This window comes from Microchirus variegatus (genome assembly GCF_963457635.1).
Source record: "Microchirus variegatus genome assembly, chromosome: 1".
NCBI classification, from domain to species: domain Eukaryota; kingdom Metazoa; phylum Chordata; class Actinopteri; order Pleuronectiformes; family Soleidae; genus Microchirus; species Microchirus variegatus.
The window spans coordinates 10,907,694-10,920,786 of NC_139802.1; the positions used below are offsets into that span (position 1 = coordinate 10,907,694).

General features: G+C 39.7%; 2 protein-coding genes across 2 annotated transcripts in view; one reads left to right on the forward strand and one right to left on the reverse strand.

The window, feature by feature from the left end:
* Positions 1-218: 218 nt before the first annotated feature.
* entpd3 (ectonucleoside triphosphate diphosphohydrolase 3) lies at positions 219-8,216 on the forward strand (the record flags this gene model as incomplete). The annotated part of the gene is made up of 9 exons (XM_083897459.1): positions 219-353; positions 800-917; positions 1,024-1,183; positions 1,787-1,946; positions 2,040-2,267; positions 5,019-5,282; positions 5,350-5,460; positions 6,805-6,942; positions 7,596-8,216. 9 exons carry the CDS (start codon positions 219-221, stop codon positions 7,782-7,784), a joined length of 1,503 nt encoding a protein of 500 aa, XP_083753585.1. The 3' UTR covers positions 7,785-8,216.
* Positions 8,217-11,155: 2,939 nt separating this feature from the next.
* The window catches only part of LOC310931058 (RNA-binding motif, single-stranded-interacting protein 3-like), a 116,046-nt gene continuing 114,108 nt past the window's right edge, over positions 11,156-13,093 (reverse strand). Inside the window, exon 14 of the mRNA XM_083894138.1 lies at positions 11,156-11,682. Coding sequence (XP_083750264.1) covers positions 11,679-11,682 — 4 coding nt within the window. The 3' untranslated portion in view covers positions 11,156-11,678. The remainder of the gene's footprint in view (positions 11,683-13,093) is intronic.

The following is a 13,093-nucleotide window of genomic DNA, read 5'->3' on the forward strand; positions in this document are numbered from 1 at the left end:
TTAACAATTTTCCATCCCATGTTGTTGCTTTTTGCTTAATCATATAGGATAAGAGCACTGTTATTATTAACTGCCAAAAGACACCTCCGTTGTGACAGACTATTTTCCAGTTTACAGAAAATGCAGTGTTCTGATATTGTTCGTCATGACCACTTTTGAGAGCTTTAGTAAGATGCTTTCAGCATGAGATACATTTATTTATTTCCCCCCAACAGGAAATGGCATCCAAGAAAAAAATTGGCTTCAAATGTCGCATAGCAGTAGTGCTGCTTCTGCTGTTGGGCAGCATCGCCGCCCTTGTTGCTGTTGCCGTCATACAGGACATCTGGACCGTTAAAGAGTACGGTTTAGAGGTGAAAACGCACTCACACACACACACACACACACACACACACACACACACACACACACACACACACACACACACACACACACACACACACACACACACACACACACACACACACGTCCTCAGACGCATACTTATTGTTATTAGGAATTGACTACTTTGCTTGTAAAATGACAGTCAAATCAAAATCGATCAGAATACAGACAAACACGAGTCTTTTAAAGATATGATCCAGATGTCCGATGCTAGTTTGGCGGTGGGTGGAAGATCTGATTGAGTCTTGACCACGTAGTGTGTTTTAAAGGTGGTCTACATGGACGGATGGTTAAATACAATATTTATCATCTCAACTCTTCGTCAGATTGATGGCATTGTTGACGGCTTTCACTGAAAATAACTAAAGAATCAAACACGGGACCTGCTTTTTTTCCTCTTTCGTCTTCTTTTCAGTACGGCATTGTTATCGACTCGGGTTCCTCTCGTTCCAATGTGTACCTTTACGAGTGGCCCGGCGAGAAGGAGAATGAAACAGGAATAGTGACGGAGACAACGAACTGCAGAGTGGCTGGTAAGTTGTTATCTCAATCCCCAAGACCGCTTTACAGCTTTTGTCTTTCTGCACTTTTCTTGCAGTTATTATCATGTTTATAATTATTGTCACCTTGTGCCCAAAGGTGCTGGCATCTCAGATACGGTGTTGGACGCTGAGAAGAGCGACGAAACATGGAAAGCGTTTCAGGACTGCATGAAGAAAATAATCGAAGTCATTCCAGCAGAGCAACACAAAACCACACCCCTCTATCTGGGAGCTACAGCGGGCATGAGAATGTTGCAGTGAGAAAGCATCAAAATGACTGGTTTCATTCATTCATTCATTCACTCAGTTCTTTCTCAATGCATTTATATAATGCACTGGTGGCAGGAAAAAGCTTCAGACTTTAACCTCACACATAAGCCGCCTGAGTCATCAGAAAGCCCAGCAGTAAAAAACAGGTGCAGAGTGAGGCAACATTCAAAAGCTGAGCTCACAATGACGCTGTGATAGGATCCTGTCCTTTAATGAGAAACTTATAAAGGCCATAAAAGATACTTGAATAAGGGTTGATTGGGAACTTGACTGCTTTGAATAGATCATAAGATCAACACACACTAATATTCAACAACGTTGTTATAGTTTGTCTTGGGTTTTCTTCATTGCTGTGATAATGTCCCAAATGTAAATACTCTGGAATAATCTCACAGTGATGTATTATTCAGTCATAGCTGTGTAACTGTCTGGTTTGACCTCAATCTTTAAGCTCAGAGACAAAAGTGGTATTCATCTCGTCTACTTGACAAGAAAGCACATGCCTATATTTCTGCAATGTCAGACACGGATTAGTTACAAGAAAAAAAAAGAAAAAAAACATGATTCTGTTTCTCTTTGTTTACCTGAAGCGAGGCGGATGAACAGAGGTCCAATGATATCATGACAAGTCTCACGAGTTACCTCCGGTCATTGCCCTTCCACTTCCAAAGGGCCGCCATCCTTACTGGTCAAGAAGAAGGATTATATGGGTGGGTCTCTGTGAACTACCTCATGGGAAACTTCATAGAAGTAAGACATTGTTCTGGTCCGTCTTAAGTTTACGTGTAATGTCCCTTCACTGTCCTGTTTTATCGTACTAACCCTTGGTCGATGTTCTTGCAGAGAAACCTGTGGAACGCTTACGCACAACCAGAGGGGGCGAAGACAGTCGGGTCCATGGACCTTGGTGGAGCATCGACACAGATCGCCTTTACTGTCCAGGATGATCTCAAAGGCGCCGACTACTTGCACGTCAAACTGTACGGATACCCGTACAACGTCTACACTCACAGTTTCCTCTGCTATGGCAAAAATGAGATTGAGAAGAGGGTTCTGGACAAAGTCATACAGGTACACGGCTTTTTGTCGTATTGTAAACATGTGTGTCTGTGTGTGGACCTCACAGCCGGGTAGGGGGCAGCAAAAAGGTCACCGGTTCAACCCAGGGCCTTTAGGTGTGGCATGTTCTCGCTGTGTGTGGGTTTTCTCTCCGGTTTCCTCCCACAGTCCAAAAACATTCAGAGGTTAATTTGACACTCTATACTGACGGGAGGTGTCAATTTGAGAGTGACCCTCACCCTCGAACTCCTAAAAGCTTAAAAGGGACATATTATGCAAAATCAATTTTTTAATCATTTAAATCCTTATATTGGAGACTCTAAACACACAATGTTGACTTCCGCACTGCTTGGGACGTCACAATGCGCTAAATTCCTGGAATGGTTGTCTCTCGGGGCACACGTGAGAGTGCTGGCGAGGGCAACGGTATCTAAAAACCGGAAGTCCACGAAAAGTTCTTTTCTTGTCTCCACACTGCAGCACAGAGTCCTACACAAACTTCCAGCCTCAGAGGATTTATCTGTCCAGTCGATACATGTTATATATGACGGCAATGTGCCTGCTAGAGCCTGCAAATGATCACTTTTCCAAATGCTAACTGCTGTTAGCTCCCAGTAGCCTCTGTGGCTGATGTCATTTCCTGTCCCTTAAGTTTCGTTTTACTTTTTTTTTAAGGTGGACCTAAAGAGATACTACTGAACAGAGCGTTCTGAACAGGGCTGTTTTGGCAGAGTGATTGAACTGCTGTGGTGCTTCATCCTCATGGTATTTTGACCAAAGCATGTCACAGACATGTTCATTAGGACACCAGGGAACTAGTTTAACTTGGAGAAATAGGGTATAATATTCCCCTATAACAAATTGACTCAAGTCCATGTACTCATGACCGTTTGTTCTCTTTTCTTGTGCTCACGTGTGGCAGTGGGAGCATGTGCTCGCGCTCGCTCGCTCGCCAAAATCCATTACAGCCTGGTAAAGAATTGATTTGTGAACACTGCTGTCTTTAAACTGCTAACAGGCAAGAGGAGACTGGTCAGTGATGCATTATGTCATTAAGAGTATTGATTGGACCATAAATGTCGACAGGCGACTCTCTGAGAAAATGCATTAATAGTGTTCGTAGTGGGAGACCTACTTATATGCGATGCCAGTGAAAAGTTTAAACTGTAATAATTTTGCAACAGTGTTCTTATATCAAATGTTGACTTTGAAGCTCATGATTACATCCGATCTGTGTGTAATTCCATGTACTGAGTAACAGTGAACATGAGGGTTTGTTTTGCATTATTAGTAATTTGTGTTTTGTAATATATGCAAAGACAATAAGTCAAGTCCAAATGGGTTTACAAATAATGCAAATAAAACCGTTTTTCCAGGCACATAAGCAGCCGTACACAATCGCTTTATTTAACCCTTAACCCATGGGTCACATTTTCAGGCTTTACAAAATGCAGGGATAGTTGTGTAAAATTAACAAAAAAAGAGTGCTTTTATTCTATTTCTGTTTAAAAAAATTATCCAAGCGAACGTTTGAACTGTGACGTATATCCAAAAATATATCCAAAAACAAATCCGATTTTAAACATTTGGAGTACTTTTTGCTCAGGTGCGTTTATTTGGTTGGTGAAAATTATTATATATATTTTTTTTATCAGATTGCCTATAGGTGGTGCTGAAAGAAACTGATCTACAGGGGTGTCAAACTGGCGGCCCGTGTGAAAACATGGAACACAACCTCCTCTTCTTTTAAACACAGCGCGTGTGGCTGAGGCACAGCTGCGAGTGAGGTTTAATATATATATATAACATTCATAAAAAATAATATAAAACAAACTATGTTTGCTAGCAATATTTTTGTAATATTAAAGACAGATCCCCCTAAGATTTTGGATATGGGTTGAGCATGGTCCGATCGTGTGCATCCTTGATTTTCAAGGAATTTCAATTTTCGCTGACTTATCACGCTACACCAGGCAGGCAGCAGCTCATCAGCAGCAGCTGCGCTGTCTGGAGCGGGGAGGTGGGAGTGAAGAGGCTGGTGGGTGAGACATTTCCACACGGTTCACCGCAGAACATGGTAGAACATGGTGTTAGCATTAGCGTAGGGCTAACATAATACAAACGCTGTGCAACCTCGTTAGGCACAACGCACATGTTTTAATTTTCGATTAGCATTAGCATAGCTAGCTGTTCTGGTTAGCCTTTATATTCCTTATCATGCGTTACCATAACTGAAAAATCTTCTTCAGCTCCCACTATAGGAATACATACTTCCTACGGGCACTGCACTAGTTGACTTAATTTTAGATTTATTTAATAGTGTATTGATTTTGCATTTATTGTGAAGTAAACATCATTCCACAACCAAACAGGAACTTTTAATAAGTCATTCTGTCATATTGAGTCATTAATTTGACTTTGACACCCCTGATCTAAGACATTCTGTATTGCACATTCTTATAGCCTCTGTATATACATTTAAACATAGTAATGGGGAAAAATTATTTCCAAATTTCACATATTCAATCTGATTGTAAACATTTTGAGTACTTTTTGCTCGGGTGTGTTTATATAGTTTGTGAAAATGAAAATGAGTTTTCATCCGATTGCTGAGGTTGCGCTGAAAAAAAAGGATATGAGACACTCTTGCACATTCTTATAGCCTCTGTACGTACTGTATGTTTAAACATAGTAATGGGGGAGGGGGAAGCAGCCGAAATTCTCTGGGTTCTAAGGGTTAATATTTTCTTCCTTCTCTCTAAGCTCGGGTCTTCACCTGGATACATCTCAAACCCCTGCTATGCTGAAGGTCTCAACCTCACCATGAAGGCCTCGGATATTTACGACACTCCGTGCACAAACAAACCCGTCAATTACCAACCGGATCAAAACTTCTCCATGGTGGGAGAACCCGACTCAGACAAGTGCCAGAGCATAGTAGAGTCCCTGTTTGATTTCAACGAATGCTCTTCAGCCCAGTGTTCATTCAACGGGGTTGAACAGCCACCAGTCAGCGGAGAGTTTATGGTAAGACAGCGGCAAATACTTTTAAAAACTTAAAAGAACTTATCTCTGTTTCTGATGTTCCCATCAGGCATACGCTGGATTCTTCTTCACTGCAAGGGCTCTGCTGTTGAACGGCACATCGGATCTCGATCAATTCAAAGCCACAATAGCGGAATTCTGCCATACACACTGGACAGTGGTGAGCTCCTGAAATGTGTGCTGAAATGTAGTAAAAAAAAAAAGAAAGAAAGAAAGAAAGAAATTATGAACAAAAAAATCATGCTGTAATCAAGTGGTCCTCAGGGAACACTGCCCTGCATGTTCGAGATGTTGTCCTGCTCTGCAGAAGCCTGAAAACGAGCTGTTCATCTGAATCCTAAAATGTCTTAATAGTTTCAACAATCTCCTTAATGGTTTTCTGTTTCACCAATGGTTTCATTTTTAGCAGAGGAGAAACTGATCGTTGTTTCAGTGTAAAGAGTCTGTCTCAAAGTCCCTAAAAAAAAGGACTGAAAAGACGGCAAGAAACAGAAACATGCAAACATACTAATTATACATTAAGCTCAATGACAAACAGAATTATCTTTGTAAAACATACTGTACATTGATTGACAGGTGTGCTTTATATGATTCACACAAAATACGGCAAATAATTCAACCATATTGTGTAAAAATACAAATGTATTAGACTAAGCCACAGCTGCCCTAAATGATCAAAATAATCGTTTTATGTTTCTGTAATGGTTTGAAGAAGCTATTTGAAGGTCCCATATTATGCAAAATCAACTTTTTAATCATTTGGATCCTTATGTTTGAGACTCTGGAGGTCCTATCAGTCTGCAAAGTGTGAAAAAAGATGACTCACTCATGTTTTTGTGGTCCTCCTCAGTCTAAGTACAGGAGATAAAACACGCGATGTTGACTTCCGCACTCCTTGGAACGTCACAATGCAGTAAATTCCTGGAATTGTTGTCTCGCGGAGCTCCGCTTTGTCCGTAAAAAACACGCAAGAGTGCTGGCGAGGGCAACGGTATCCGAAAACCGGAAGTCCGTGAAAAGTTCTATTCTTGGCTCCACAGTGCAGCACAGAGTTCTACACAAACTTCCAGCCTCTGGAGGATTTATCTGTCCAGTGGATACATGTTATATATGACGACAATGTGCCTGCTAGAGCCTGCAAATGATCACTTTTCCAAATGCTAACTGCTGTTAGCTCCAAGTAGCCTCTGTGGCTGATGTCATTTCCTGTCCCTGTGTTTTAAGAGATACTACTAAACAGAGCATTCTGAACAGGGCTGTTTTGGCAGGGTGATTGAGTGAATACCAGGGAACTAATGGAGAAATAATGACTCCTTTAAAGCAAAGATAAAACAGCATGAATTTAGAGGAAATTTCAAGTCAGAAGTCTGACAGTTCTCAGAACAGATGAAGTTGTAAACTGAAATTCATTGCCTTTGTCTTCATGTATTCCATGTTCGTCTTGATCACAGCATTGATATTTTGCCATTACTTCAACTCTAATCTCTGTTTCTCTCTCTTTTAGCTGAGGAAAGAAAGGGATTGGATCTCGCCGAAGTACCTCAAGACTTACTGCTATTCAGCTCATTATGTCTTCACCTTGTTGACGAAAGGTTACAAGTTCAACAACGAAACATGGAAAAACATTCATTTCAAGAAAGAGGTTGGTCAAAAAATAGAAATACACACACATGATGTATGCTGTTGTCATATATATTCTAAATTCTATAAAATAAAACACAACCGTCCCATATCAAACCACCCACAGACGGCTGGGTGATATCATCTGTGCACAAAAGTTTGAAAGAAAGACAGGCAATGTGTCTTCTCAGGCTGCCCTGAGGACGTCCTTCACAAAGGAAGTCCCTGGCGTGAGACAGCCACTCACTCATGAGTAATGAGGAAAGACGCTGGCACTAAAAAAAGACCCACATTACAGCCACAATTTCCTAATTGCATGGTGGTCGACCTTTAGACGGGACTGTCCCTCATCATCGACCACCAACAAGAGAGTCAGTGTGATGTGTCTGCTGCAGTATGTCCTGTCTTTGGGGGGGTAACTCTGGGAGTCCCACACTTCAAATGTCCTTTTAGAAGGAAGGAATAAAGAGAATCTCTTTGGGAGTTCCTCCAGGGTTTGTGTTTTTTCCGGGGTGCGATGACAACTCTTTTTGCCCTCAAGCTGTTTTTTTTTTTTTTTTTAGCTTTTTGACTGGACTGGTCTCAACATGCAAAGACGATGTGTTAGTTGTCTGGCAGCATGTACGTACATTCACACTGAGAAAAGTTTCCCTTTCTCCTCTCTCCTCTCCACAGGTTAAGAACACCAGCATAGGTTGGAGTCTGGGCTACATGTTGAGCATGTCCAACATGATCCCGTCTGACGTGAAGTACACCGCCCCCTTGACGAATCCCGCCTTCGCCGGCCTCATCTTTCTATTCTCGGCGCTGATCATTGTGACTTTTATCATAGTTTCCATCATTCTCATTCGCACCTGCTACTGAGAGAGTCCGTCACGGAGGTGAACAATCTGCCACAGAAAGCCTGGAGGACTTACATAGTCCTGTAAGTAACTGGAGAGTGTTACAGTTCCCCAAGAAATGTTTCTCTTTTAAGCCTGAGCCATTTTAAAGAGTCGGTTTATTTTTTACCTCAGGGAAAGTTACAGAGCGACAAGTTCTTTTTTTACGTTCAGTTGTCTGCGGTCCTTTTTTTTTTTAAAAGCTCCACTTAAGGTTGATTTACAGGTGGGAGGCCAGGTTGTCTTAGTGACACACCTATGACGAAAGAGCACCCGGATATGTCCATGTGCATATTCTTATTGTGTGACCTGACAATTGTGTAACGCTGAAATGAGTTTTTATACAGGTACTCACTCAGAGATATGTGAGCTTGCACACATATCAGCTCAGCTGACAATGATGTTTGTCCTTTTCTGTCCCGTGTAATTGCACTGAATGCATGTGTTCACCTGCAAAATGGTTGGAATGCAACAGAAGTTTGTTCTTTTCAAACATTTTAATCTATTAAAAACAATTCAATCTGGTGGATAATTCCTGTTATTACTTACAATTCACACAGCCTACAAGACGTCAGCCTCTCCCTTTAACGGTTAAGCCTCAAAATGCATATTTTAACGATGAAAGGGCCAGTAAATGTCCTGTGAGTATGTGCTTTTGTCTATTTTTTTTCCCAGAATAACAGTTTTCTGCATGTTAAAATAGTGTATTAACAATTTAAATTGAAGAAAAACAAAAGGTTTTATTTAGAAAAAACACTGCAGTTGTTCACAAACACCAGATTGTGTGTGTTAAATTTGAAATTTGAACAGTACAAAACACATTTAGAATAACATTTCTTTGAGTTGTTGTCTCAACGTCCAAAAAAAGGCCAAAAAAACGAAAACTATGTATAGGTGTTTTTTTCCAACTCTTTCTTCTCTGGTGACAAAGACGCTGATTTCCGTCGCGTAATTACATTGATTCAAAGTGCGCTTGCGCAAATGTGTCGTCTGCGATACGCTTGCCGTTTAAACGGCTAATCTTCATTTAGTCCCATATATGAACTACTGTATGTCTCTGCTTTTCGTGAAAAGCAAAAACTAAATAGTCTATGTGACACCCGTTCTAGTTCTTGAGATTAGCCACTGGGATCCTGATGGCAAAGGTGCAAGATTAAGTGTGTATGAAGTGTACTTTTTATATACTTTGTAAAGCAATTCTGTTCACAGTCTGCTTCCTTTTTACCACAATATGGTATTATATCACAAACATATCTACTAACTGTATGTTTTTTTTTGGCTGTTGCATCACCTCTGAAATGTAAATACCTGAGCTCAGCATGGTATATAACACAACACTGAAATCACGGCTGGCTGCTTTTTAATTCCAATGTATGCCTAGCAGAGGAGCTCTTTAAGTGTAATTACGCCTGTTTGAATATAATTATATTATATCTGTAAACTGAGCAACTCCAGCCCAATCTCCAGTGACAACTGCAGCTCTTTTTCCTGCAACCGTGCGCAACAGTGCACTCTAGTGGTACAGTGCAGCTGTGCACCTGCCTTACAAAACCAAGATGACTATTAATAATTGTTCAGATCTCTCTTTTTTTTTTTTATTGAAAGAATTGTCTAAAAAGAAAAACCAAAAAAAAAGAAAAAAAAAAGAAAAGAGACATTTGAAACTACAGCAATAAACCACTGGATCTACAGACACTCTCAGAATCACAATTTGAAAAGACATGGGAGGCATGTGACCAAGCAAATAAAAAAATAGCATCATCAAAGTTATGTCTGTTGCATCTTCTTTTACACACCTGTACAAAAACGTCTCATAAATATTACTTTTGTCCTCTCTTTCCCTTCTTTCTTCCTCTCACTCTCCCTGTCCCTCTTTGTCGCCTTTCAATAACTTACTTCCCAACAGAGGTTTGCATCTGCACGAACCTTTTTGTTTTGCTCCTCGACAAGTTTCATGAGCGAAATGTGTCATGCGGGGTCAGAGATTAAAGGATGTGACCTCAGTATTTCTTCTTCTTCTTCTTCTTCTTCTTCTCTGCTCATCACTGACCATCTCATCCAGTACAAACTTCCACACGCACCCAACATAAATCCACCTCAGTCCCCAATACTGACACGTATTTAGCAGCTCACATATCAGAACCAGTTCTAAAAAAAAAAAAACAACACAAAGGAGAACATACATAAGCTGAAATGATTTCATTCAACAGAACAATAGAAATGCCCTTACATCTTACAGATTTCATCGCCATGCTCACATCTTTAATGGCTTTTGTGGTGTGGAGAGACAGTGGTGCAAACCCCCCCCCCCCCCAAAAAAAAAAAACAGCGTGTTAAGTGAACTGAGACTTTTGACTTGAAGGAGTTAGTTTGGGGAAAGTCGTCATAACGAGTTATAGCAGCAGGAGTCGTCGTCATCGGCATGTCAGGAGCGTGAGATCAAAGGTCAAAGCAGCCCCGAGGACGGCGTAGTGACAAAAGACTTACAGGCCAAATATCCGTCTCCTTTCCACTAAGAATGTACTACATCAACTTATTCTTCCGTCTCCATACCCACAGCGCGTTCGGTCTCTTTACACTCGACACGGCGTCGCGTCACAGAAGATGGAAGGCGTCTGCACGTTCTCATTCACCCGATGAAAGAAACGGGCGTGAATAGCAAAGGAAAACGAATAAATGTTTCAGAGATGAAAAAAATAAAGAGAAAGCAACATGAGGAAGATTTCTTCACTATTTAGTTTCTTCATCTTTGGTATAAAAATGCCACCTGTGTGGGCTGCGCGTGTTCAACAGTTAAGAAAGACGCGAGGAACTGTCAACAGATTTCTCTAAAACTATTGCTTTCTGCACATTTAAAAATCCTAGCGTGTTTTTTTTTCTTCTACTTTTTGTCAATTTTTTTTTTTTTTTTTTTTTTTTTAACTTTTTTTTTGCAGTGAGACAAGAAAAGCAGGTAAAGCAAAAAAAAAATAATATTAAAAAAGAATCTCTGGAAAGTAAAAAGACAAGAATGCAATAGAAAAACAGAATATTTATCCCATGATTAAAATAAACTCAGAGAGCAGTGGATTGACCCCGTCCACAGGTCAGATTAAAGATTTTTTTTTCCTATCAACCAACACCAGCTGCACTGCACCACATAATTTAAAATCATCTTCATACAAATACAACCTTTTTTTTGTTTTTTGTTTTTTTTAAATCCTGTACAGATAGCTTAGTAGATTTCAAGGCTCTCTTTTTTTTATTTATAATAATAATAATAATTCAACACTATGGAAACATTTTCCCCAGTCTGAGAAAATTAAGGCAATAACGATTTACGAAAAAAACCATTGAATTTCTAGAAAACTACTCAAATAATAAAAAGAATGAAAAATAATGTAGCTTAATATTAAAGGAAGACAATCTGTTTTTTTCCTCCTAGACTTTGCTTCCTTTTTTTTTTTCTTTTTTCTTGTAATAAAAAAGTCTGAAAATCTACCTGCACATTCAAATGTTCCTTTTTTTCTGTACAGCTTGTTGGTTGAGTTGCAATTTCAGTTTGTCTGATCTTTTTTTTTTTTTTTTTTTTTTTCTTTGGAGGCAAAGTCCAGCCTCACGTAGAGAAATGATGTGCTCAGACTGAGTTTGATTTCATTGTCTTCAAGTTCGAGCAAAACCATCATTTCTTGGCGGAATCAGGTAAAAAAAAAAAAAACATTGATTTTTTTTTCTCCTCCTCCCTTCATTTAGTCTTTTATTTGGTGCTTGTGCGCACACAGAAGAAGTATCCTCCCGTCACTGTTGTCCATCAGCTCTTTTTCTTTCTCTCTGGGTCTCCGGCGCTTTGGTGCAGTCATTCTGCAGGCAGAGCAGCTGTGATTCCCACCAAACCTCTTTATCTAAACAGACAGAAAAACAAGTCAGTAAAACACACACACACACACACACACACACACACACACACACACACACACACACACACACACACACACACACACACACACACACACACACACACACACACACACACACACACACACACACCAAATAAAACAACTCTTATTGGAAGAACTGTTTAAGTGTTTAAAAAAAGCGTACACAACATTCTTTGTCCAGCCACAATGTGAAAAGGAAAACAGGTTATCTGGGAGGCAGAGAAACAAGACAGACACGAGGAGAAAGCAAACACTGAAACGATTATGTGACCAAAACCTAAATAATGGTGAAGCACTTAGTCTGCACTGTATGGAGGTGTCTTGAGAACAATAACAAAAACATTTAATCAATTATAACTAATTGCACACAACAAAAAAACAAGCATTAATGAAATTGGTTTGAAAGTGTTATTTGTGGCCACACTTAACACCCGTTAAATATCAAGAAGAATAAATGAATAGATTTTAAAATCCTTTTGTTGGAGTATAATTCTGCGGCCTCTTAGTTGATCCTAAAGCTCAGAGGGGATCTGGGATTTCACGGTCGCAGCCCCTAAGTTGTGGAGAGGACTGCCATTACATAACAACACAATCAGAGATGGCAGACTTCACCCCATTCACGCAAAGCCTCTGGCGACCTCTGCTGGTCATATTGGCAAGTGCAAGTGTGGAAGCACAAACAAACACAGACACACGGAGACACTAAAAACAATACTTCACTCCCACATGAATAAAATGAACTGAATTGGAATAACAACAGCTGTGGATTATGGATTAATATATGCACATGTTCTTTGATATGTTCATGCTGTACATACACTACCGTTCAAAGGTTTGGGGTCACCTATACTATTTTTTTGTGTGTTTTCCATTAAAAGTCACACTTTTATTCATCAAAAGAGTTGCAAAATGAATAGAAAATATAGTCAAGACATTGACAAGATTAGAAATATTTTTTTATTTTTATTCAAAATAATCATTTTGCCCTTTCGTCAAAGAACCAGCAACACTGTTTTCAGCTGTGCTAACATCATTGCACAAGGGTTTTCAAGGGTTTTCTGATCATCCAATAGCCTTCTAACACCATTAGCAAACACAATGTACCATTAGAACACTGGAAATGGGCCTCTATACACATATGTACATATTCCATTAAAAACCAGACGTTTGCAGCTAGAATAGTCGTTTACCACATTAACAATGTATAGAGTGTGTTCATTTAATGTTATATTCATTGAAAAGAAAGTGCTTTTCCTTCAAAAATAAGGACGTTTCTAAGTGACCCCAAACTTTTGAACGGTAGTGTACATATGTTAATGTTTTGCTGAGAGATTGTTAGAGAGATTTTTGATCACGATGGATCGTCAAGATATAT